We start from the raw sequence: 22,062 nt of genomic DNA, 5'->3' as shown, positions 1-22,062 counted from the left end.
TTTATTTTGCTTATCTGCGTTTGGTGAATATGGAAAGAAGATTTGTGTTCGTCATACCCGACTGATCTTCAGGTAAAACAAAGCAGTAAGCCACATTGATGTGGGTCACTTTTTGATCTATCGATTTAAATTTTACATATACTTTATTTCAGAAAAAAATTTAAATGTTTTCTTTGCACCTCTTAACTCAAAAAGTTGGGACTGTTCAGAAGGTGCTTTGTATTAGTGAGTGCACCATAAGCAAAATCCTTCTGATGACACTTTCCTTTATAATAAAAATTCATGAAACAAAATATAAATCTTGGAACAGACAAGTGGCTGAGGAAAAGACAATAAGAGACCATGCGGAGCAGCTTTTCACTAAACGAAAGAAATTTGATGTAATGAAGCTATGAAGTGGTTAGTTATTCAAACAAGACTGTCTGTACTTGCTAGGTTGAGTACGGCAAACATAATAAAGATTTTTATCAAAACACTCGATCATTTAGAAAAGAGGGCTTCTATTCGCCAACGAATACATTGTTATCTGATCTGCCATTGAAACTGAAGTCCTTATTTTTTTCCATCTTTTTTTTCAGCCGGGGCGCTTTTGATGTTAACAATCTCTATCACAAAATTGTTTTGAAAATTTGCTGTTTGGAGATGTGTCGACGATTTGGGAAAGGATATATACAGATTTCATGTCCGTTATATACATTCAAGTTTTTATTTGATTTGTTCCATTGTTAATGTATATTTTGTTACTAGTCAAAATAATGTCTGCTTTAAGATGAGTCTATGATGTTCAAGCACGGGTTGTACCTAACAATTTGCCGGAGGGATTTTTCGGTTTTATAAGTGTAAGTTCATAATTTCTAGTCTTACAGAGAATTTGCGAAGAAAGAGCTAGTTCTTTTCATATGTATCAGATTTTCTTATTCGCCTCTCTTTGCGGCCTGAAGACCAGGATTTTGCAAATTAGTTTTGTGAATTCGAACCGATTTTCATGTTCGTCACAACCCACTGATCTTAGGGTAAACATATCACGGCACCACGCTACAACAGAAGTATGAAAACTTTTCGAATGAAATTTTGCTTCAAATGGTTTTTTTATCCATCTTCTAATTTTATAACTCTGAGTGGCTTTAGTGCTATTTACATGTTATTTGGTAGTGCTCAGATGTTGCTGCTCGTAAGTGATCAGTAAGTTTATCTCTAGACAAAATTGTTTATAAGGACGTTTCTTTCGAACTCGATGGGAAATTGAATTAATTATGGACTAAATAAAAGGCCAAGGAATACCAAAAGAAGACGACTTTCTGCGATGGCAAACGTTTTGAATAGGGGTACAACAGAGAAAAAATAATTTTGGCATAATGGAACGTAAAATGCACCTTTTCTGTGTTCATTTTTAGCGTCAAAACGTTCTTGTTTGCGAAATTTCATGCATTGGAAAAAAAAAGATTTATTAAGAAGAGAAACTGGGGCGCTGTGTTTCCTTTATAGAAAAATCAACCGATGCAAATGAGTCCGATGGTAAATTATCTTGTAAGTGGCAACTGAAGAACAATATCGTAACATTCTCTTACCTCTCAGTCCATTTATATTCATATATTTTACATTTGAATTTATTGTGTCGTCAAAACAAATATTGGCTGTAGAAGGTAAATTATTTAGAAATGCGAGTATGCTTGATTCGACTCCATCCTTACGAGAATGTGACACTCAACAGTTCCCACTTCATCGAAGAAATTTGTGACTCCCTGAAATTCTGGAGAGGAGAGTACTTCATTGTCAATTATTTTACTCTGTTAATTTTTTTAAAATTCATCAAGAAGTCCATTGTTTTGAATTGACACATTTATTGGTTATGTCGCAAACGTTATCGTCTTTCTTGCCTCGAGGTTCTGCTAAGACTTGTAGGTATTCGTCTTAATCTCGTTCTGATCAACATATTTATTCATCTCATTTCAAAAATAGCGTTTCAGTCGTTATCGTAAATGTATAAATGTTGAATCACGAGTCAGTGTTGTTCAATTCGTCCAATGTTTTTTAGCCAAAGCACCAAAAAACAAATAAGCCAGACACCCCCAATTACTGATTGGAGATGGAAACTATTCGCAGATTGAAGTTCTTCGTTGTGATGAGTTTTTTACTCACCCAGTTTTCCATTCACGGTAAGTTAACAAGCTTTGGCGCACGTTTTTTTTTCCTTTCGTGAGTGTGGGTTTTTATTTTCTCTGTATAGGAAATGCAAACCCCATGGATTGGAACTCTTTTTTGAACGTAAGCACCACTATTTTTACTATAAAGCGCCATTTCTTAGCATCCTAAAGCGAAAAATAAAAAACCAAAAAAAAAAGGGGAGAGAGGCCAGCGTTGCTGATTTTGTGATATGTCTTCTCGCATACGAATCTCGTTATTTTCAATTTTTGCCTTCCTGATCATCTCTTAGAAGGAAGGAAGGAGAATTGAAGCATTTTGGTAGCTACCACGTGAAACTGGATGCCTCCAGACATGTTTCTAAGCAATAATTAACAAATCAATAGAAAAAAAGGCTCACAGAACAGGAAAATCAGGCACCTTAAGGATCCTTTGCAAAAATTAAAAAAGGAGGCAGTAATTACTCGAGAAACTATGCGTTAAACAAATAATTCATATTTTCAAACATGTCTTTGTTTCTCTACCAAGGTTCTTTTCGAAAGGAAATATTTCGCAAGGTGGCTGGAGAAGTATCATTCAGGCGTTTAAATACTGGTAATGGAATGTGTAAAGTAGGATTAGAGGTTGACTTTAAGGGAGGCCAGGACTGCCGCGATAATACAGGACGCAAGAAGATGGTTCTTTCCGATCCAAGGATCAACTGGAAAAAGATCCGTGCTCGTCGAATGTGAAAGTTATGACTAAAAAAATCCGTCGAAAGATTAAACTCGTCATTAAAATCTCTATTAAAACAGCATAGTTCTGGTTTTAAGAGGAATTATTTATGATAAACGCGTAGAGACTTGGGTTATAGCTGCATCCAAACCTGTTAAACCAAAAAAATTGTTAATATTATTTTTAGAATAACCTTTTTGACGACAGCATTTTTTTTTAACTGTTTCAGTAGAGCTGAATGATCTTGTAAACCCAACTCATCTGAGATGACGAGGTTCATGACGCTTTCACTGAAAGAGGATTCCAGATTTTTATGTATTCATTCATGTCATATCCATTTTGTTACGCTCAAGCTATCGGTAATGAAACTGTTTTAGCACTCCAGTTTGAGGAAGCAAAATGGGCTGCAATAAAAATGAGGTTTTAAATGGATATAAGTGTCATGTATGGTTTAATTGACATCAAAGACATTTCGGGTTTTAATTCTTAGAGAGATTGTGAACTGTCCGGGTCATAACCATTTCTGGACACTTGATGACGTCATTAATATGGATGTCGTAGTGGGACCTCGAGAAAACTCATTCATTACTTTATTCGAGTCCCAACGACTTTGTTCCCTTGCCATATCCCATGAAACCTTGCAAAATTACAGAAGACAAGCAATTACACACAACAAGCAAATAATTGATGGTGGTAGCGATGATAAGATAGAAAAATTCAGAGGAAAAGTCGGGTGGAGGTGCTTGTTGCGAAGGGCTCGATCGAGGAATAACCTCTCTTTAGTTGAGGTTTTCAGGTATGCAACATTTTTTTGATTCGAATAAAAAATATTTTAAACAACTAGAATAAATTTTCTTCCAATTTGTCAAAATTCCAATCGAGTGCACGAGGTTTTTGCTTGAGTGCACGAATGTTGAAAGTCTGTTAGTGTGCAAACTACTAAGCATATCCCTTTGTTCTGATCCATCGGAGTATCGTGTAAACCATAAATTTTAACCAGACGCTGTGGCCGGGAAATATTAAGTAAAAGGACAATTACTTATCGGACCTTATAATAGAAGTCTACATTGCGAATTTCAGATCAGGCCAATAGCATGGATGAACACATTCAATATCTCGAGACACTTTGTCGTCTTTGTGGCACAAATCTGCCGCGGACCAGGGTCAGTGCTGCAAACAAAGAATCTTTTGAATCGGAGCTCTGGATGAAATTTCGAATCAATTTCGATCTTCACAGCAGAGAGATTCATCCATCCTCAATCCGCTCGGGGTGCAAGCAATTTCTATATAGAGTTCGCGGATGCACACTAAAAAATAATTCCAGGAAATCACGGATCTTACACATAAACGTGGTTAACCAGCGAGTAAGTTCTCCTTCGGGCAAACATAAAACAAATAGGTATTTTTTCACTGGGCTCTCACATCTTCAGGTATCGTATCCGGGAAATGTGCGATAAGAGCGGCATGAAGATGAAAATAAAGAAATCACATTGGTGGAGAGCCTTGCCGGAGTGTCTCTATTGACAGCATTCCGGAAACAAAGGTTGTGGTTTAACGAGACGAACTGATGAGAGTGAAATTTTCGTCTACAACCACGAGGGACAAGTTTGCCAAATATTCTTTCGCAAAAAATAGAAATGCCGCACAAAAAAGTTAAAAAGTTTTAGCTTTAATAAACTTTAAGAAAAATCATTTTTTGTTTTTTTTAGGAGGTGTACCTGTATTAAAAGGAAATGTAGTTGCCGTCAAATTTCTTTATCGAAATTATCAGTAACTGAATTAGGATGGAACAGAAAAACACTGCCATTTCTAGCGCCTCATAGAAAATGAAAATGGTCATAAAAGTATAATTCAAAATTTTGTCTTGAAAATACGGAAAAAATTCCTACTCTAAAAAAAAAAAACACCACTCTTTGTCTTCAAGAAAACGCAAAACACATTACATAACTTTCTGTAGCTAATTTGGATAACTTGTTAACCGTAAGAAAACTCTTCCTCCTCGTTTGTTCTTTAGAACACCTGTCTCAAATACAACGGCTTGAACGTCGCCTTGAACGTCGGACCGCGTTATCGTTGGTTTCGACCAAGATGGCGTATACTTACCTCTACGGCGCATGATGAAGAGTGTCCAAAAGTTTTATTCTGTGTTTAGCTTGCTGGATCTAAGAACGTTTAAGCTGCAATGGACTTGACTCTAGATCAGGTCCCACATAAGAGAAAACAACTTTCAACCGCATGTAGCTCACTCCACACAAATTTCAATGCTCACGATAAGGTATTTTGAAAAATTCATAACTCGGTAAATATTTTACAATTCTTAAATACATAAAATAATCAGCTTTCTAGATTGGGAAATAAGGATTTGGTAGCGATCGATATTTATAGCTTAATTATAGGGATCACAGAAGGAATTTTGGGCAGTTTTAGGGTGACCTTTAAAATTGTCTCGTAAAAAAGGAAATTGTTTACTTTCACTGAAAAACTTAGGGAAATCGATGCAGGACCGAAATTTGCCTCATCCGTTCTTACGTGGACAGCTTTTTGAGTCTCCCTGCCCATTGAAGGAAATAGCGATGGGCTTCTGAGAATGGCGAGGCACACCAGAACGTTAGAGAGAACAAAGAGTGGCTGATATATTCACAACATATGTTTTCACCGTAGTAGACGAAACTACAAAACTATCTGTAATTTCTCTACTGCAACATTGACCTCACGTGCCCGGATTTCAAAGTGTATTACCGTGGCGAAATTTTGCCCGAGGGAGAAATGATAAATTTAGAAAATTTAGCATTTATTGCATAAAGACTAAAATCACTTCAGTCTGAGAGAGTGAAGAAGGTCAAATTTCTTTCTCTAATACTTAAGCTTTGAACGAATAAAGAGTTACTAGAAAAGTTTGTCCACTTTTTTTTACTTAACACTGAGTCATTGGCGAATCAGAGGTTTGCTACCACTTCATTGGTTTTATGAAGGCCACGTAGTCTTGTCGGAAACTTATCTGGTCTGTATATTAGAATAATATATTGTGTTCCAATCGATCGATGCAATCGAAATTTGCCGCGAGCATTCCATTTAGACTATAATCACCTCCTTCTCGCACTGAATTCGAAATCCTACAGCAAACCCATATCATTTGTTCTTTTCTCAATGTTTTCCCTGATTCAATTTTATACTGGGCAGGTCTCCACCGACAAAAGCTTAAGTTGGTAGGTTAACGAACTTCGCGCTTGCTATAATATTAAGTAGCTGTTGTACCGCAATTCAGTTTTCCATTTTAAGGTATCAGTAGCGTCCATTATTGACTAGCCTATTGTCAACTAGTTAACACATTAGAATTGTTCCGAATCCTGTATTTTTAAGTTAGCCTTATTATCTAGGATTGAAGGTCTGAATTTTGCTTATCTGCTTTTGGTGAATATGGATAGAAAATTTATGTGCGTCATTCCCGACTGATCTTCTGATAAACAAAGCAGTAAGCCACATTGACATGAGTCACTTTTTAATCTATCGATTTAAATTTTACTTATACTTGATTTCAGAAAAAATTTTAAATATTTTCTTTGCACCTCTTAACTAAAAGTTGGCAGTGCTCAGAGGGTGCTTTGTATTAGTGATTGCACCATAAAAAACCTTCGATGACACTTTCTTCTATATAAAAATTCATGAAACAAGATGTAAATCATGGAACAGACAAGTGGCTAAGGAAAAGACAACAAGACACCGTGTGGAGCAGCTTTTCACTAAACGCGAAAAATTTGATGTAGAGAGGATAGGAAGTGGTGAGCTACTCAATTAGACTGTCTGCACATGCTAGGTTGAGTATGGCAAATATAATAAAGATTCTTATGAAAACACATGAGAAAAGAGGGCTTCTGTCTCCCCAAAGAATACATTGTTATCTGATCTGCCATAGAAACTGAAGTCCTTATTTTACATCTTTGTTTTTTCAGCCGGGGCACTTTTCATGTTGTCATTCTTTATCACAAAATTATTTTGAAAATTTGCTGATTTGGAGATGTGTCGACGATTTGGTACAGAGCACCATATACAGATTTCATTTCAGTTTTTATTTGATTCGTTCTATTGTTAATGTATTTTTGCCGCTGGTCAAAATCATGTCTGCCCCAGGATAAGTCAAAGACGTTGAAGCAAAGGTTGTATCTAACAAGGTGGCCGAAGAGACTTTTTGGTTTTATGAGTGTAAGTTCATAATTTCTAGTCTTACATAGAATTTGCGAAGAAAGGCTAGTTTTTTCATATGTATCAGATTTTCTTATTCGCCTCTGTTTGGACTTGAAGACCATGATTTTGCAAATTAGTTTTGTGCATTCGAACCGATTTTCATGTTCGTCACAGCCCACTGATCTTATGGTAAACATATCACGGCACCACGCTACTACGGAAATATGAAAACTTTTGTAATGAAATATTATTTCAGATAGTTTTTATCCATCTTTTGATTTTATAGTTCTGAGTGGCTTTAGTGCTATTTACATGTTATTTGGCAGTTTGTCTGCTATGGCAAACGCTTTGAATAGGGGCACAACAGAGGAAAAATAATTTTGTCATTTTAATAATAATTTTGGCATAGTGGAATGTAAAATGCACCTTTTCTGGGTTCAATATTAGCGTCAAGACGTTCTTGTTTGCGATATTTCGTGCATCGGGGAAAAAGGTCTATTAAGAGAAGAAACTGAGGTGCTGTGTTTCCTTTATAGAAAAATCAACCGATACAAATGGGTCCGATGGTAAATCAACTTCAAAGTGGCAACTGAGGAACAATACCGTAACATTTACTCACCACTCAGAAAATTTCATATTCATATATTTTGATACATTTGAATTTATTGTGTCGGCAAAACAAAGATTCGCCGTAGAAGGTAAATTGTTTGGAAATGCGAGTATGTTTGATTCGATTTGATCACTACGAGAACATGACACGCAACAATTCCTACTAAGTGAAATTCATTGTCCATTACTTCATGAAAGTTATTTTTTAATTCATCAAGGAGTCCATTGTTATGAATTGACACATAGGAATTGCTTGTTTTGTCGCAAACATTGTCTTCTTTCAAGCCTCAAGGCTCTGCTAAGACTTGTCGGTATTCGTCTTATTCACGTTCTGATCAACATAAATATTCATCTCAGCTCAAAAATAGCATTTACAGTCGTAATCGTAAATGTATAAATGTTGCATCACGAGTCAGTGTTGTTCATTTTGTCCCGTGTTTTTTTGCCAAAGCACCAAAAAACAAATACGCCAGACACCCAAATAACTGATTGAAGATGGAAACTTTTCGTGGATTGAAGTTTGTCGTTGTGATGAGTTTTTTGCTCATCCAGTTTTCCGTTTACGGTAAGTTAACAAGCTTTAGCACACTTTTTTTTCCTTTCGTGTGTGTGGGTATAATTTCCCAGTATAACAACTGCAAAACCCATGGATTGGAATTCTTTTCTGAAAGTAAACACCTCTATTTTTACTGTAAAGCGCCATCTCTTAACATTTTAAAAGTAAAAAAATTATACGTAAAAAAACTAAACTCAGTATATATTTACCTTTTGGTACCAATGTAGGTCAAATAATCAATCTAGGGTTTGAGATCCAGCTGCAGAACAAATGAATCATAAATGTTTTCTTGTTTTCGTGTTCTTTACAGATGCCATAGCGGATGAGAAGCTTCAAATGAAGTTTTCCGAGCCCCCCAGCTTTAAACCTTCCAGTACTGCGATGTGCACCTGGTTGAAGAACCTCGAGAGCCTTGGCTTTCAGAAAGAAGTCGTCAGAAAGTCGGTTAAGAGGCCAGGAAAAGATCGACCAGATGCTAAGGCAAGAATCGTGCATGCTTAACTCTATCAAACTTTAGATATCATTAATCATACCGAGTCTATAAAGTAAGTCTACAAGAATAAACTGTGTTTAAAATCAGGCTTTTCTTTGCGTCTCCAGAAAACGACTTATTATTACAAACTGGGGCGGTGCTCTCAGGAAGCCTTGCGTGATATTGCTGCGGAATTGAACTCATCTGTTCCAGGTAATGATACTGAGTAGGTCTGTTCATGTTTGGTGATAAAAATTTGCGTTTAAACTATCCAACTGAACTTGAGAGATCTCGCCTAGAGGAATCATTTGGCCATCACGCTCGTGCATGTAGCAAAAAAATCCAGTCTAAAGCAAGACACTTGTCTTCAAACATCTTTAGGGTAGGGAAAGGGGAAATGAATGTGGGGAAAGGAAACATAATTTGCGTCCTGCTTAGAATTTCATACTTTCGGTTTTCGAGATAAAATCGGTGAGCCAAGTCGTTGTTTTCTTAATTCAATTATTAGAAATAAAAAAAAGGAAAGAATCCAGCGGATCCGATTTTGTAAAATTTCTTCTCGCATACGAATCTCTGTATTTTCAATTTGTGCCTTCCTGATTATCTCTTAGTAGGAAGGAAGGAGAATTGAAGCATTTTGGTAGGTACCAAGTGAAACTTGATGCCTTCAGTCATGTTTCTGAGCAAGAATTAAAAAATCAATATGAGCAAAAATGAGCTCACAGAACAGGAAAATTAGGAACGTTCAGGATCCTTTGAAATATGCGTACAAACAAATTGGTCCTAACATCAAACATGTCTTCGTTTCTCTCCCAAGGTTCTTTTGGAAAGGAAATATTTCGCAAGGTGGCTGAAGAAGTATCATTCAGGCGTTTAAATACTGGTAATGGAATGTGTAAAGTGGGATTAGAAGTTGAGTTTAAGGGAGGCCAGGACTGCGATATTACAGGACGCAAGAAGATGGATCTTTCCGACCCAAGGATCAAGAGGTTTCTTTTTCCTTTTAAAGTCAAGATTGAAATCAAAATCACCATTAAGTTTTAATAGTTCTGGTTTTAAGAGGAATGATTTATGATACACGCGTAGAGACTTGGGTTATAGCTTCATCCAAACTTGTAAACCAAAAAAATTGTTAATGTTATTTTTAGAATAACCTTTTTTGACGACAGCATAATCTTTTGAGACTGTTTCAGTAGAGCTGAATGATCTTGTAAACCCAAGCTCATATGAGATGACGAGGTTTATGACGCTTTCACTTAAAGAGGATCCCAGATTTTTATGTTTTCATTCATATCATATCCATTTTGTTACGCTCAAGTTCAGTTATCGATAATGAAACTGTTTTAGTACTTCCAGTTTGAGAAAGCAAAATGGGCTGCAATAAAAACGAGGGTTTAAATGGATTTAACTGTCATATCTGGTATAATTGACATCAAAGACAGAATTAATTTCGTGTTTTACTTCTCAGAGAGATTGTGAAGAGACTTAAAAAACTCGGCTGGGCACAAGTAAATGGTCGATCCCTTTGCGTGACACTTACAGAGCTTTAAAACTTTTCAGATCCTTTGTCAATAGTAATGAAGTTTGCGACGAGCTCCAAACGAAAAAAAGAGCCAGAATTACCCCTTCGACCCCCAGAAGTAACTTCCATCTAATTTCTGAATCAAACAAAAAGGAGAGGAGAATAAAGGAAATGATCACCAACTGAAGCTGCTCTGATTGTTCGACAAATTCTTGTTGTTAGCACTTTAGGCGATGGAGAATTTGCATACTGATGTTTAGGTTAATTGAAGACTGAAAAGAGGGCGTTGCTTAATAAATTCAATGTGAAAGTTGCTTATTCCACTTAATTAAAAAAGAAAACCTTCCCTCAACCATTCTTTGACCATAATACCACTTCTATTGGTATTTAGAACGTTAAGCTTTTAGGAAAGTAGAAAATAAAAAAAATTTTTGCCATTGTTAGATTCAACAAGCTTGGGTTGTTTTAGAGAAGATGGACGGGTGATGATTCCGAAAAAGTCGAGTTTTCTCTGACAGATCGATGAAAATAATTTTTTCAACGTCTGCTACATGAGTGCGCTATAGCGAGCTCGGTAACAGTTCTACTTTTCTGCTTTTAAAGGCCACTCTTCTCTTCCTAATTAAGGCAATCCTTTGCGGAACAAAACAAATTTCTTTGCTAAGCAAAAGCATTGATTTACGCATGTGAAAAGAGGATTTTTTTCTTACTTTACGTAGTGCCAGTTCTCTCCCTTACAAAAGCTATCAAAAAATAAGTTTTTTTGCATTCCCTACCTGATGTATCGCAGTATTTTTCCATTTAAGGCTTTCCATTTCTCCATTTAAGCCAATTTTCTGTGTTCCGCCTTCCCAAAGCACAGGTCGCCATTCTGCAAACACCTCTGCTATCTGTCCAAGCAAACGAAAAAGATTCCTGACAAAAGCAAGGTTTGTTGTACTTCTAAGAAATGTGCAGTTCTCTACCTAACAAGAGCGCACTTTTTTAATAATAAAATAAAAATTATCTCTGCCAAGTGAAAACTTCCCTCTCATACCTAATGACAGTTCAATGCATAATTAAAGCGAAAATTTCTACCCAACCAAAAGTGTACTTTCTGCTCAACCAAAGTGCTTTGTCTTCCCTAAACCACTGCAATGTGTTTAACCAGTTTTGATTTGTTTGCGCAAAATAGGCCTAAAGCGCAATTTACATGTAAGTGGAACAGACTTCTCCTACTAGCCTGCAGAGAAAGCATAATTTTTGCGAGCGAGTGTCCAGTATTTTCTTTATGAAAACTGAAGATGCTATCTTTGATTTTGACGGCAGCAGAAGGCTGGGGAGAGCAATTATGTACAAAGGGATGAACGACGATCAGAAGGAAGGAGAGGGAGGAGGGAGGGGTAATAGAGATTACTGGCCTTTCCCGTTCCCTTCCCCCACCGTCCACCATAACACTAAAATAAACGAATAAACGATTGGGAGCATGCAACGTTAACTCGCCTAATAAGACGGTCACACTGCAGGCTACTGCCGAACCACAGCGCACTTTTTTTCTGAATCAAGCTTGAAATTCTTTGCTCAACAAGAGCGCTGTTTTCTGCCCATTCAAGGCTTTGTTTTCTGCCCAACTAAAGTGGTATTCTCCATTTAGCCTGAGCGCAGTCTTCTTACTAATGTAAGCGCGACTCTTCTCTTACCAAGTAGATAGAGCTGTGTTCCGTCCAAACAAAGCGCAGCTTATCTTCCAAAGACAGTGAAGCTCAATACTAACCAAAATGCAGTTGTGTTCTAAACCACAAGTTTGTTATATCGAACCATAATGTTTCAGAAAAGTAGAGGATAAAGTATTCCTTGCGAAGTTGAGAACCGTGCAGGTTTAAAAAAAATGGACAATTAACCATGATATACCTTTCCTTTGAAGGAAATTGTAAGCAGGGAAATTTTACGAGTGGAAGCACATTCACCCACGTTTCCGTTACAACGGCTGGATTTTCCTTTTAACCGGGCAGAAGGTTGTATTTTCCCGAAACAAATGATCCTTTGAACAGCGTAAAGCATTAAACTTTCGTGCATGTCAGGGAAAAATTTATTTAGCCCCTGCTCTTGCATTGTGTCTCAAGGAAACAAAGCATTTTAAATAATCATTGTTACACACTGTGAGATTGGTTTCATAGTCACAGTCGTTTGCTCGGTTTGTCTCAGTAACATCAGTAACAAAAAATGCAGCACACTCAAGGTGCTTTTTTAGAAATGCAAAGAGTCATTTGTTGAAGAATTGATCTATATTGTATTTAAGGATTAAATATGAATCGCTTTACTAGTTAAAAATGAGAGAAATGTAAACAACTCCCCGCACGACCAAAAAAAAGAACTCCGCAGCCGCAAAAGAGGGAAACAATCGTTTAAAGTTCGGACGACTTTTTTAGAACTATCATTTCAAGAGATTTTTTTAAAAGCATTTTTCAAAGGCATATGATTTCTTCTTTTGAATCTGCTTTATGCAAGCTTTCGAAAGATTGATCAATAAAAAAAAATCACTCTGACAGTTGGTAACCTTGCTAACCTCGTAAAACGCGACCGAGAGCAAATATTGTCTGAATTTTGTATGGTGATATTCATCTCAAAATAAACTTTTTGTGAAACATGTTTTTGCAAAAGATTTGCATACGACATTTATACCCAAAAGTGATGATTCACCATCCAAACGGAGGTAAAAGTTAATTTGGGCTACAGAATGTTTCTATCGTTAAAAGTTTTTGGCTGTTCAGGGGCAAAAAACCGGTTTGCCACATATGTCGCAATTCACAAAAGAAGCACATGTAACTATAATCTTCTAAAATAAAGAGAGGAAACCACCTCCCGAATGATTTCGTTACAAGTATTTAGATATCTTTGGGCCACAATCTTGATATTTCCTTTCTATCGAACAAGCGACCATCTAATTGCTGAGTGGAGTAAGCGATACATGTATGTAGCATTTGTCTACTGTAAACACAACTCTTCAAAACACTCTTGTTTCAAGATTGACGTACTTGCCAATATGTTTATCATAACACTACGTTATAGATTTGTATTTTTACATTCTATTCCGGCTCTTTGTTGTTAGGAATAGTCGTAAAACGAAAAAGTCACTACAAATTTGGTATTCAATACTAAAATTTTATTAGGCGTTGTCGATTAATAAAGAGAGATTTCGAATGCGTCCATTGGGCTCTGAACTTAGTTTTGAGAGGTTGTGCCATTTGATTTATTTAGATCATAATTATGATCACGTTCTTTCTAAGAGCGTTTGCATTCATTTGCGTCTGTACTTTATAAATATTTGTATCCAAAAGTTTTTGTGTTCGTCTGCATTAAGATAGTATGATATGATTTAGGCTAAATCAAAGCCACATATAATTGAAAAAAGTGATCGGCTCTTTTTTCCGAAACCATCCGAAAGTAAAACATGATTAAGATTTGATTTGAATAAAAGGGAAAGCGTACCGCGACTTTAACTTGCAACGATGTGTCCTCCGGGAGTCAGTGATCCTTGCTACGTTTGACAAACTTCTGGACCGGCAGGTAAAGCGATGATTTTACATTAAAGTTACGAAGTTTTATAACTTTTTATTACCTTTATCACACCTCATACTGTCTCATATTCCATAGACCGCGGATCAATCGATGTAACCCCATTCAATATTGCGTAATGTTCTCTTAGTCTTAGATGCGAAATCTGAACTACCCAATTCAAATATAATAGCAACCGTTCTTTTTCAAGGCCTTAGAGCCTCGCCTGAGCCTACTTTATCGTTTTTGATTTTTTATAACTGAGTAAACGACCCATATAATTGCAAGTGCCTGTTTCAAGTCTTACGCCGCTTATCTAGAGGCAAAAATGATTTCTGCACAAGGCGAAAAGCGGTAAAAATCCGAAAAAATCATACCACAAGCTTACTCTAGATACGTACAAGAGACACAATGAAATATTTGGATCTTTTTAGCTTCTTTTGTTAAAACAATCTGCCAAGAAAAAGAACGTCTACGTCATTAAAAAGTTGTCTGTCTGCTTGGAGTTTATTTTAAATTCACGCGAGGTTTTTTCATGTTATGAAATTCACTTCATCAATATTTACAGTGGCTCAAAGCCCATCTATTGTACCTGTGCTTATAAATTGCCAAAAAATCTGCTGTTTGCTCAAATCCATTCGTAGCTAAAGGGAGCGTCTTATTAATTCAAGCGTTTGGAACACAAATTCGTGATGAAGAAAGTTTCCTTGATTATCGCAGTTCTTGCCGTTCTTTTTCTCCTTCAGTCCAACATTGGTGAGTTTTAGTATTCGTCTTTCCCTGAGTTTCTTAGACCATGCTCTACCAACGAAGAATCAATTACGAAAGCAAGTGAACGTGTTCAAGGTTCATTTTCGTTTTGAAATGTGCTTAAAATCTATTTTGTGTATATATATTTCAAATGTTTTATAATTCAGTTTGACACATCATTGTTCTCGAGAATAAACAAAAATAAAATTTTTGAGATCGCTGTAAATTGTTTTCCTCCTTAACTGGAACTTGCCTCAAAGAGGAAACTCCCTCATCATACAGGTCTTCAATCTCAGGCGAGGATAAAAATCAGTTTTTTTTACCCGATTTCAGCTGGACAGACCGAACTAGAAGACTCTATCACCCTGAGGGCCAGAAACCCAGGCGCTATTTCATTAACCAATGATCAAGTGCGGAAAATGTTGCAAAAAGCAGATTTTGAACGCCATGGTTTCCAAAAGGAAGAATCGCGCACTCTGCTTTCAGCAGGAAAATTTCCGGCAAACTCATCAGCTTATTTGACCAACATCTTCTAATACAAGGAGGTGAACTGCTCCCAAGCACAAGTGATGCAGGTTTTAATGGAGGCAGAGAAACTACTTCCAGGCAAAGAATGATCCCAGTATTTAGATGATAGTGAAATAAAGAAATAGTGCACTTCTATAAGACGGTAGAAAATTCCAGGTCGACTCAAGTACGAAGAAAATTGCTCTTACCCTTGCAACAGGAAACCCGCTAAAATAATATTTTTCCCTAGAAGTAAAAACGCTCAGAAAAAAAAATAGAAAGAAACAAAAAGAGTAAGAATAACACGGTCGAAAACGGAACACAGATTGATTTTCGTAAAGTTGGGTAAATCTATCAAATTGCATTTCATTAACACAGCAATCTGTTGAACTCTAGGTTTTTAATTATTTCCTCCAGAACTAAATCGAAAATTGTTGGTGAAATAGCTTGTACAGTGTTATTAATTTTTATTCAGTGAAGCTAATATTTTTCTTCTTTGGTATTCCGTTTTGGCCTTCGGGCTAAAGTGGTGAGAGAGATGAGAGTCTTTTCAGGCGGAGATCCCACGGCCATGTGCAAAGCTGGTGTAGAGATCCATTTCAAACCGAAACCTCATCAGAATTCCAAAACCATGGCTGCTCTTCGTCGCTTCAAGCGAGATATCAGCGCTTCATTGTGCTTCAAGATTTCCGTCAGAATAACTTATTCTAAGAGTGAAGGTCTGAATATAAGTCTTAATATTACCAGGAGAGGTTAGCTTTAGTGATTTTATCTCCAGCACTCAGAGAACTACAGGCTAACGAAGATCAAGTTTTGAATTCTATAAAAAAAATATTTAAAATATGTTTGCTTAGTTCACAGTTACTGAGAGCTTATGTGTGCGTGACCACCTGACACAGAATTTCGAGACTACTACAATACTTTTTTATGTAAGAAGTTTTTTTCATAGTTCTCTTTCGTACTGAAAGGTACGAACATCAGAAGACGGTACCTCTTATCAGCCACGAAAGTTGGCATAAACCTATATGTTGTGATAAGTGTTCCCTTTCTCCCAAGAGTTTTTAATTTTCCAATCTCTATTTGGCAATAATTTGCGTTCCTGTGGCATATTCCGCATTTGCTTTAAAATTTCCCTCATTTCTTTCGCTTCTTTTGGGAGGTAAATATGATCGAGTCCGGCTTGCTTCGAAAACAAACGTAAAAGACTCAGAGATAGAACTATCAGAATGATTTTGTTTTGTTTGGAAAATGGATAATTTTTTGATAGTTTTTAGTTCCAGAATGTAGATTCCGAAGAAGTGGAGAAATCGGTCAATACAAGGAATGAGAGCAAGCAAGAGAATAAGGGTGAAGGGAATGAATTGCGCTGAGTTATGAAGCGATTGCTCGTGTGATCATGAAAATTACAATTTCCTCGATTGTGATTGATTTAAAGATTCCTATTTTCCGCGAATCCACTCGCCAAGTTGTGATCGGACAGTTCAACAAGCCAATCACATTCAATGTTTAAATCAACAAATCAAAACCTTGGTTTCAATCAACATAGAAACAGTGTATACAGCGACATTAGACAATCTATACCTCTTTTGTCAGCTTTTAAATGCAAATTTCCCCTTCTTTCAATTTTTTTATTAATTGGTAATAAGACTTCCCGTCCCTTAGTTCGGTCCGCAATCGCACTCATGATCAACAAATCGGACTCCTTCTGTACGTTCGTCCGATTTTGTTATCATTTATATGACTACAAACCAAATTGCACTTCAATCAATTCTATCACCATTACTTATTACATTTAGAAACAAGCCGGAAACTAAAGCTTCGAGTTCTACGTCTCAAAATGTGTGCTTACTACCGCGAATAAAAAAGAGGAAACACCAAGTGCGGCATGAAAGCAGAACTACTAAAAGTCAAAACAGATATATCAGAGAGTGTTTTTATGGGCAACTGGATTTATTTTTGATAATCTAAGAGGGTCTCTCGTTACGGACCGAGGTTAGTGGAAAATTTTGTTTTTGAACAAGACGGAATTTTAAAATGTTGCTTCACATCTAAACCTGTGGCAAAGTAGGGTTTAGGGAATCGGATTATTCCGAACTATTAAGTTCGAAGTTCTGTATTACAATCTTATAGCTTCTTGTAAGAGTAAACCGGAAAGTTATCTAATATTAAAGGTTTATATTCTAACAAGAATGGCTAATTCTTCTTGGATCATACATTAAACAAGCTAGCTATGAAATGAACTGTTAAGTCACGCACGTCACGCACTTTCAATTTATCACTATTCTCTTCCTTAGTTATCAAGGGTCTTTAATTTGGCTGTTTAAAACTCATTTGTTTGAGCTTCAACCAAATTTTGCTGGTAGGTTGGTACCTGATGACAAACGTCTTTGAATTGACTATCTATGCATGCATGGTTTCAGACACGCTTCAACTGAGGCAATACCCAATATAGAGAAACGGCCGTCCTTTCTGGAGACTTCTGGTTGTGTATCATTCCCCTACTGCCGCATTTTGCCTTTTTGTCGCACATAATTTCATGTAATGAGTATATCGTCATTTTATTTCGTTCAAAAGAGTGCGAAGAGCTATTCCTATTTAAGTGTTTTTTGAATTGAACAATACGGTATATGTATGGAATAACCGTGAGGATCACGATTAGAGAAAGAGAGAGACACTTGTAGATATCATTATAATCAAAACAATATTTCCTGTATTTCTTGTTCAGAAACAAAGCTGCCAGAAGAACAGATGAAGAACACCCCAACTTTTCACTTCTTTCGCTCTGCGCCACAGTCTCTGCATGTTTTTTCCCGAAGGCCTAGAAAAGGGTAGTCTTAAAAGTGGTATCTCTCTACTACAACGAAACGTTCGACTCAATTCGAGACGAAATACTTTCGTGATGTTACCAATTGTTGTTTATCTGGTCTATCATCACCAAACAATCTCTGCCATTGAGTTGCTTTTATTTTGAAGTTGAAAATGGCGCCATGAAAATTCCTTACACAATATGGCTTCCCTATCAAGTTGTTTGGCTCGCCGAGTACGAAAAATGACTGGAATCCTGTCTTCTGATTGGTGACACTAACGGGCAGTACGGGTATGTCAAGTCATGTGCCCTCCAGGGATTGCCCGCTATTAATTCTGCACAGAAAAGACCTGTAGCTGCCTTGAATACTTTATAACTTCTGAGGATGGTTTTTTTCTTCCTCTTTTTTTCTCCAAGGAAAGAGTTTACCGAGAGTCACAGAACACAGCTGCTGTAAATATTGATGAGAGACAAAGAAATGAACACCACTTCGAAGTCTATTCGATCATTATTGCAGAATATTGTCCTCCTCACTTTGATATGAACAGCAAAAAGAAATGACTTTCCAATATCCAGCTATCTTTATCATGACCTAACGCTTGATAAACCATCCACATACATTTTCTCCCATTCTCAATTGAGGTTGTGGCTATAAACTATTACGACTTCTGCTCGTTTATGCAAAACAGCTGGTGCCAACGCTTAAAGAAAGATTATTACCAGACGCGGCAGAAACTCGATTCGAAATGAAGATAACTTGTGACTTGATGATCTTTGTCCTTGTGTGTTTTAATTTTGTTTACTTTCCTGCGGTTGGTAAGTTGTTTACCTTTAAGTTTTCTTAATGAAGCGCTGTAGTACCGTGGCTAAATAGGAATGCCTAGTATAGCCGATCCTCAAAACTGTTGTTCGTAAGCTTAAATCAGGTAGCTGGAAAATCTCCAGATAACACAGAACCGTGGCTAATTTTAATTAGAAGTGCGCTTTTTAAAAGGCGCGAATCATTACCTGTCTATCATTTTCTGTCCAAGTGATCTGCTGTTCCAGTTTTTCTTTCACAAAAATTCTCTTTTCCCTGCCTCATTTATTTTGTGCCTCTAAAGCGGTCAAGTCATGAAAGTGTTACTTTCTACTTGCGTAGAAAAGTAAATTTAGCCGCATTTACGAACTGTCAAAACTTTCAACTTATCGACTTTGTCAGAGCTCAACATTGAATGAAACTGGATTCCCTTGTTTTGGTTGTCTTAACAGGTGCCTCGACTGAAGACTTGCAAATGAAAGTGAAAGAACCCTCAAGTTTTCGACCCTCGTCGTCTGAAATGTGTGACATGTTAGAGAAGGCAAACCTCGAAAACCGTGGCTTCCAAAAGGAAGTTGTCAGAAAGTCGTCTCAGAAGCCTGGAAGAACCGGATCAGATTTTGAAGTAAGAATTATGTATACTAAGAGAATACCGAGCAGTTTATTTATCTATTTGTTTTTTGTTCAATATCATACATTCATCTTTTACAAAAACCTATATTACCAAACATTACTTACAATACTAACTTTACTTAGATGTACAATAATAACATTTTTACTAGCAACGCCGACAATATTAATGTAATAATGATCCTAACAATACTTTCAATAGTAACAGTACAAATAGATTACAGTATAATGTAAAAGCTTGCAAAAAATGATCGTAGCATACTAACTATTTTTTGAGAAAATTTGAAAGATTATGCAAGCAATACCGTAATTTTTTTCTTTTATAAATGTCTGTACGCTTTTCTTCTCTGATAGGCATTGCAAATATAATAAACTCTGATAATGATGAAACATTACGAAAAATATTAGTTCAAAACTAATCTTGTATTAAATGTTGTTACAGGGAAGTATGTAATACCTAGTTTATTATTTTTTTTAAACAGGGAAATCTATACAAATTGGATTGATTAGTACCATGTGTGCTTGTCGTTTCTGTGTAGGAAGAGGTGCAAGAGAACAGTTTATATTCTCTTGATCAACGTTAATGTTTATGATTGTATACGAAATGAACAATACATTTCAAACAGGCAGTTATTTTTTTCTTTAGACGGTGTACAATTATGAAAAGGTGGTGAACTGCTCTGTGGGAGCCATTCAACAAATGGGAGTGGAATTGAACACATCTTTGCCAGGTACTGATCTTTATAAGTGAGTCTGTATTTAAAATAATCCATTTAAAGAATGTTAAAAGCTAAGAATTAAATACATCTGGTTAATGAGGCGCGTAAAACAATTTCAAGACATTTTCTGTTTTCGTAGAAATTTTTTCGGTTTACTGATCTCGATATTTTCCGTACCATCTGCCAGTCTGACCATTTCTTATTGGCGAAATGGTAAAGAACATGTTCGTTTCTATTGCATGAAAACAATGAATTAAAATGTGTCCTGATCATTGCTTAAACGCAATATTGTTATCCGAACGTGGTTTATTGTTTTACTACTGTTTAAGTTTGTTAAACGCAGTGAGGGCACACCATTAATTTTGTTTTTGCGAGGTTTTTCCAGAAAGGTGTAATCTTACTGGCGAAAAATTTCTTTCTCTCCCAAGGTGCTTTCGGAAAGGAAATGTCCCGCTGGGTAACAAAGGAAGTGAAAGGGAGGCATTTCGACAGCAACGGGAAGTGTGCATTGGGACTGGAAGTTGATTTCAGGGGAGGCAAGGGCTGCGATGTGAGAAGCAAGAGCAAGAATGTTAAGAAAAGGATCCGTCGACTCTTCGGCTTCAACATTAAAGCATCTATAAGACTGAGGCTCAAGGGTCTGGTTTTCAGAGTTCCCCGTGTCAACTATACCAGCTTTCTTTAGTTATTTTTTAAACCTTGTTGTATGGAATGATAGTGTAGATCTTAGCTAGAAAACAGTTCGTTCTGTTTCTTATAGTTTAGATTTCAAAGTTGTCATTGGCTCGATCTTGAGTGACACACGGCAATAACCATGTGACCCTCCAAAGCCTCTGACCCGCCCACCACTTCCCAAGCAATAAATACTGGTCATTTTGTGTTATCAGTAATGATAATATCGTTATCACCTTGGTAAGCAATGAAATATTGTTGGTACTGCACTTAAAAAAAAAAATTAGTACTGTACATCAAAGTACAAGTGCTAGTATTGTAAGTAATGTTAAGTACTGATAGTAATGTAGGTTTTTGTAAACGATGTATGGCATTAAAGGAAAACAAATAAAAAGATAAATAAACTGCTATGTATTTTCTTAACATGCATAATTCTTACCTCAAAATTCGATCCGGTTCTTCCAGGCTTCTGAAACGACTTTCTGACAACTTCCTTTTGGAAGCCACGGTTTTCGAGGTTTGCCTTCTCTAACATGTCACACATTTCAGACGATAAGGGTCGAAAACTTGAGTGTTCTTTCACTTTTATTTGATTTTGGGATTACCGATTAGATCCTTTTTCTCTTCTTTTTAAAAAGTATTTGAATTCATTTGCTTTTCTAAGTTACAAATATTTGTTTATAAAACAAAGTTTTGTGTTTGTCTACAGTAAGATAATTAATGAGCTAAATCAAACCACGTATAAACGACGAAGCTGATTTATTTTTCCTGAAACAATCCGAAAGTAGAACATCTTAATATCAATTAAGATCTGGGCTAAATGGCAAGAAGAGCGTCTCGCTCATATTCAGACAAAACGGTAAATGTGAATGTTAATAATCCGATAAGCAACCCGTTAACCAAATTGTCAAACACGCAGTTCAGAAATTGTAGTTCTTTGCTTGACCATGCGGTGTTTAGACATGCACTAGCAAGGAAAGGGCTCTCGTCGAACTTATTGTGTGCTCGAGATAACTCTTCTGTTGTTTTGCGTTCTTCAAGGAAAGCTCTCTTATGCCTGTTAAATTTACGCACCTTGGGCAGCTGGTGGCATGACATTCAAACCGAAAAGCGTTCTATTCTTTTCCAAGTAAGAAAAGTGTCCGGCGTAACTATTGCGCAGTTCTAATTTTGCAATATGTGTCCTACATGTCAGGCACATCACACAAACAAAGGAGTTTAGATAAAAGGAAAATCGTTAAATCCAAAAATTGATGATAGACTTTAGAAATAAGGATGTAATAGTCGTTGAGTTGAAGAAGACTGTATCATCAAAATCAGTAAATTCCGTCTTGCAAAGAAAACTCTTCATTTATATTATGAAAAATCAACATTTTCTAAATATTTCAGTGGCGTTGCAGGTTATGAAAAAAGGAAAACACAAAGAGAGGGGTTAAAAAGAAATTAAA

At 36.5% G+C, this 22,062-nt stretch overlaps 2 protein-coding genes and 1 long non-coding RNA gene across 3 annotated transcripts; all 3 read left to right on the top strand.

The window, feature by feature from the left end:
- The first annotated feature begins 1,972 nt into the window (after nt 1-1,972).
- LOC136280432 (uncharacterized) lies at nt 1,973-3,229 on the top strand. Its single transcript, XR_010717222.1, has 2 exons — nt 1,973-2,156; nt 2,671-3,229. It is a non-coding gene; the product is annotated as an uncharacterized lncRNA (long non-coding RNA).
- Nucleotides 3,230-8,051: 4,822 nt separating this feature from the next.
- On the top strand, nt 8,052-10,078 carry LOC131786738 (uncharacterized). The gene is made up of 4 exons (XM_066165512.1): nt 8,052-8,212; nt 8,514-8,683; nt 8,804-8,888; nt 9,493-10,078. Exons 1-4 carry the CDS (start codon nt 8,143-8,145, stop codon nt 9,717-9,719), a joined length of 552 nt encoding a protein of 183 aa, XP_066021609.1. The 5' UTR covers nt 8,052-8,142; the 3' UTR covers nt 9,720-10,078.
- An 8,305-nt stretch (nt 10,079-18,383) lies between these two features.
- Nucleotides 18,384-21,018, top strand: LOC131786837 (uncharacterized). The gene is made up of 4 exons (XM_059103908.2): nt 18,384-18,610; nt 19,046-19,218; nt 19,870-19,954; nt 20,371-21,018. Exons 1-4 carry the CDS (start codon nt 18,541-18,543, stop codon nt 20,625-20,627), a joined length of 585 nt encoding a protein of 194 aa, XP_058959891.2. The 5' UTR covers nt 18,384-18,540; the 3' UTR covers nt 20,628-21,018.
- Nucleotides 21,019-22,062: the final 1,044 nt, after the last annotated feature.

The sequence above is a fragment of the Pocillopora verrucosa genome, chromosome 4, assembly GCF_036669915.1.
Source record: "Pocillopora verrucosa isolate sample1 chromosome 4, ASM3666991v2, whole genome shotgun sequence".
NCBI lineage: Eukaryota > Metazoa > Cnidaria > Anthozoa > Scleractinia > Pocilloporidae > Pocillopora > Pocillopora verrucosa.
This window is presented reverse-complemented; position numbering and strand designations above follow the sequence as displayed.

Bases quoted from the DNA above. Each gene is read 5' to 3' on its own strand.
- LOC131786738 (XM_066165512.1), top strand. From the start codon at position 8,143: ATGGAAACTTTTCGTGGATTGAAGTTTGTCGTTGTGATGAGTTTTTTG. The intron at 8,213-8,513 runs GTAAGTTAACAA...TGTTCTTTACAG, and splicing joins CATCCAGTTTTCCGTTTACG to ATGCCATAGCGGATGAGAAG. The intron at 8,684-8,803 runs GCAAGAATCGTG...TTGCGTCTCCAG, and splicing joins AAGATCGACCAGATGCTAAG to AAAACGACTTATTATTACAA.
- LOC131786837 (XM_059103908.2), top strand. From the start codon at position 18,541: ATGAAGATAACTTGTGACTTGATGATCTTTGTCCTTGTGTGTTTTAAT. The intron at 18,611-19,045 runs GTAAGTTGTTTA...TTGTCTTAACAG, and splicing joins TGTTTACTTTCCTGCGGTTG to GTGCCTCGACTGAAGACTTG. The intron at 19,955-20,370 runs GTACTGATCTTT...TTCTCTCCCAAG, and splicing joins ATTGAACACATCTTTGCCAG to GTGCTTTCGGAAAGGAAATG.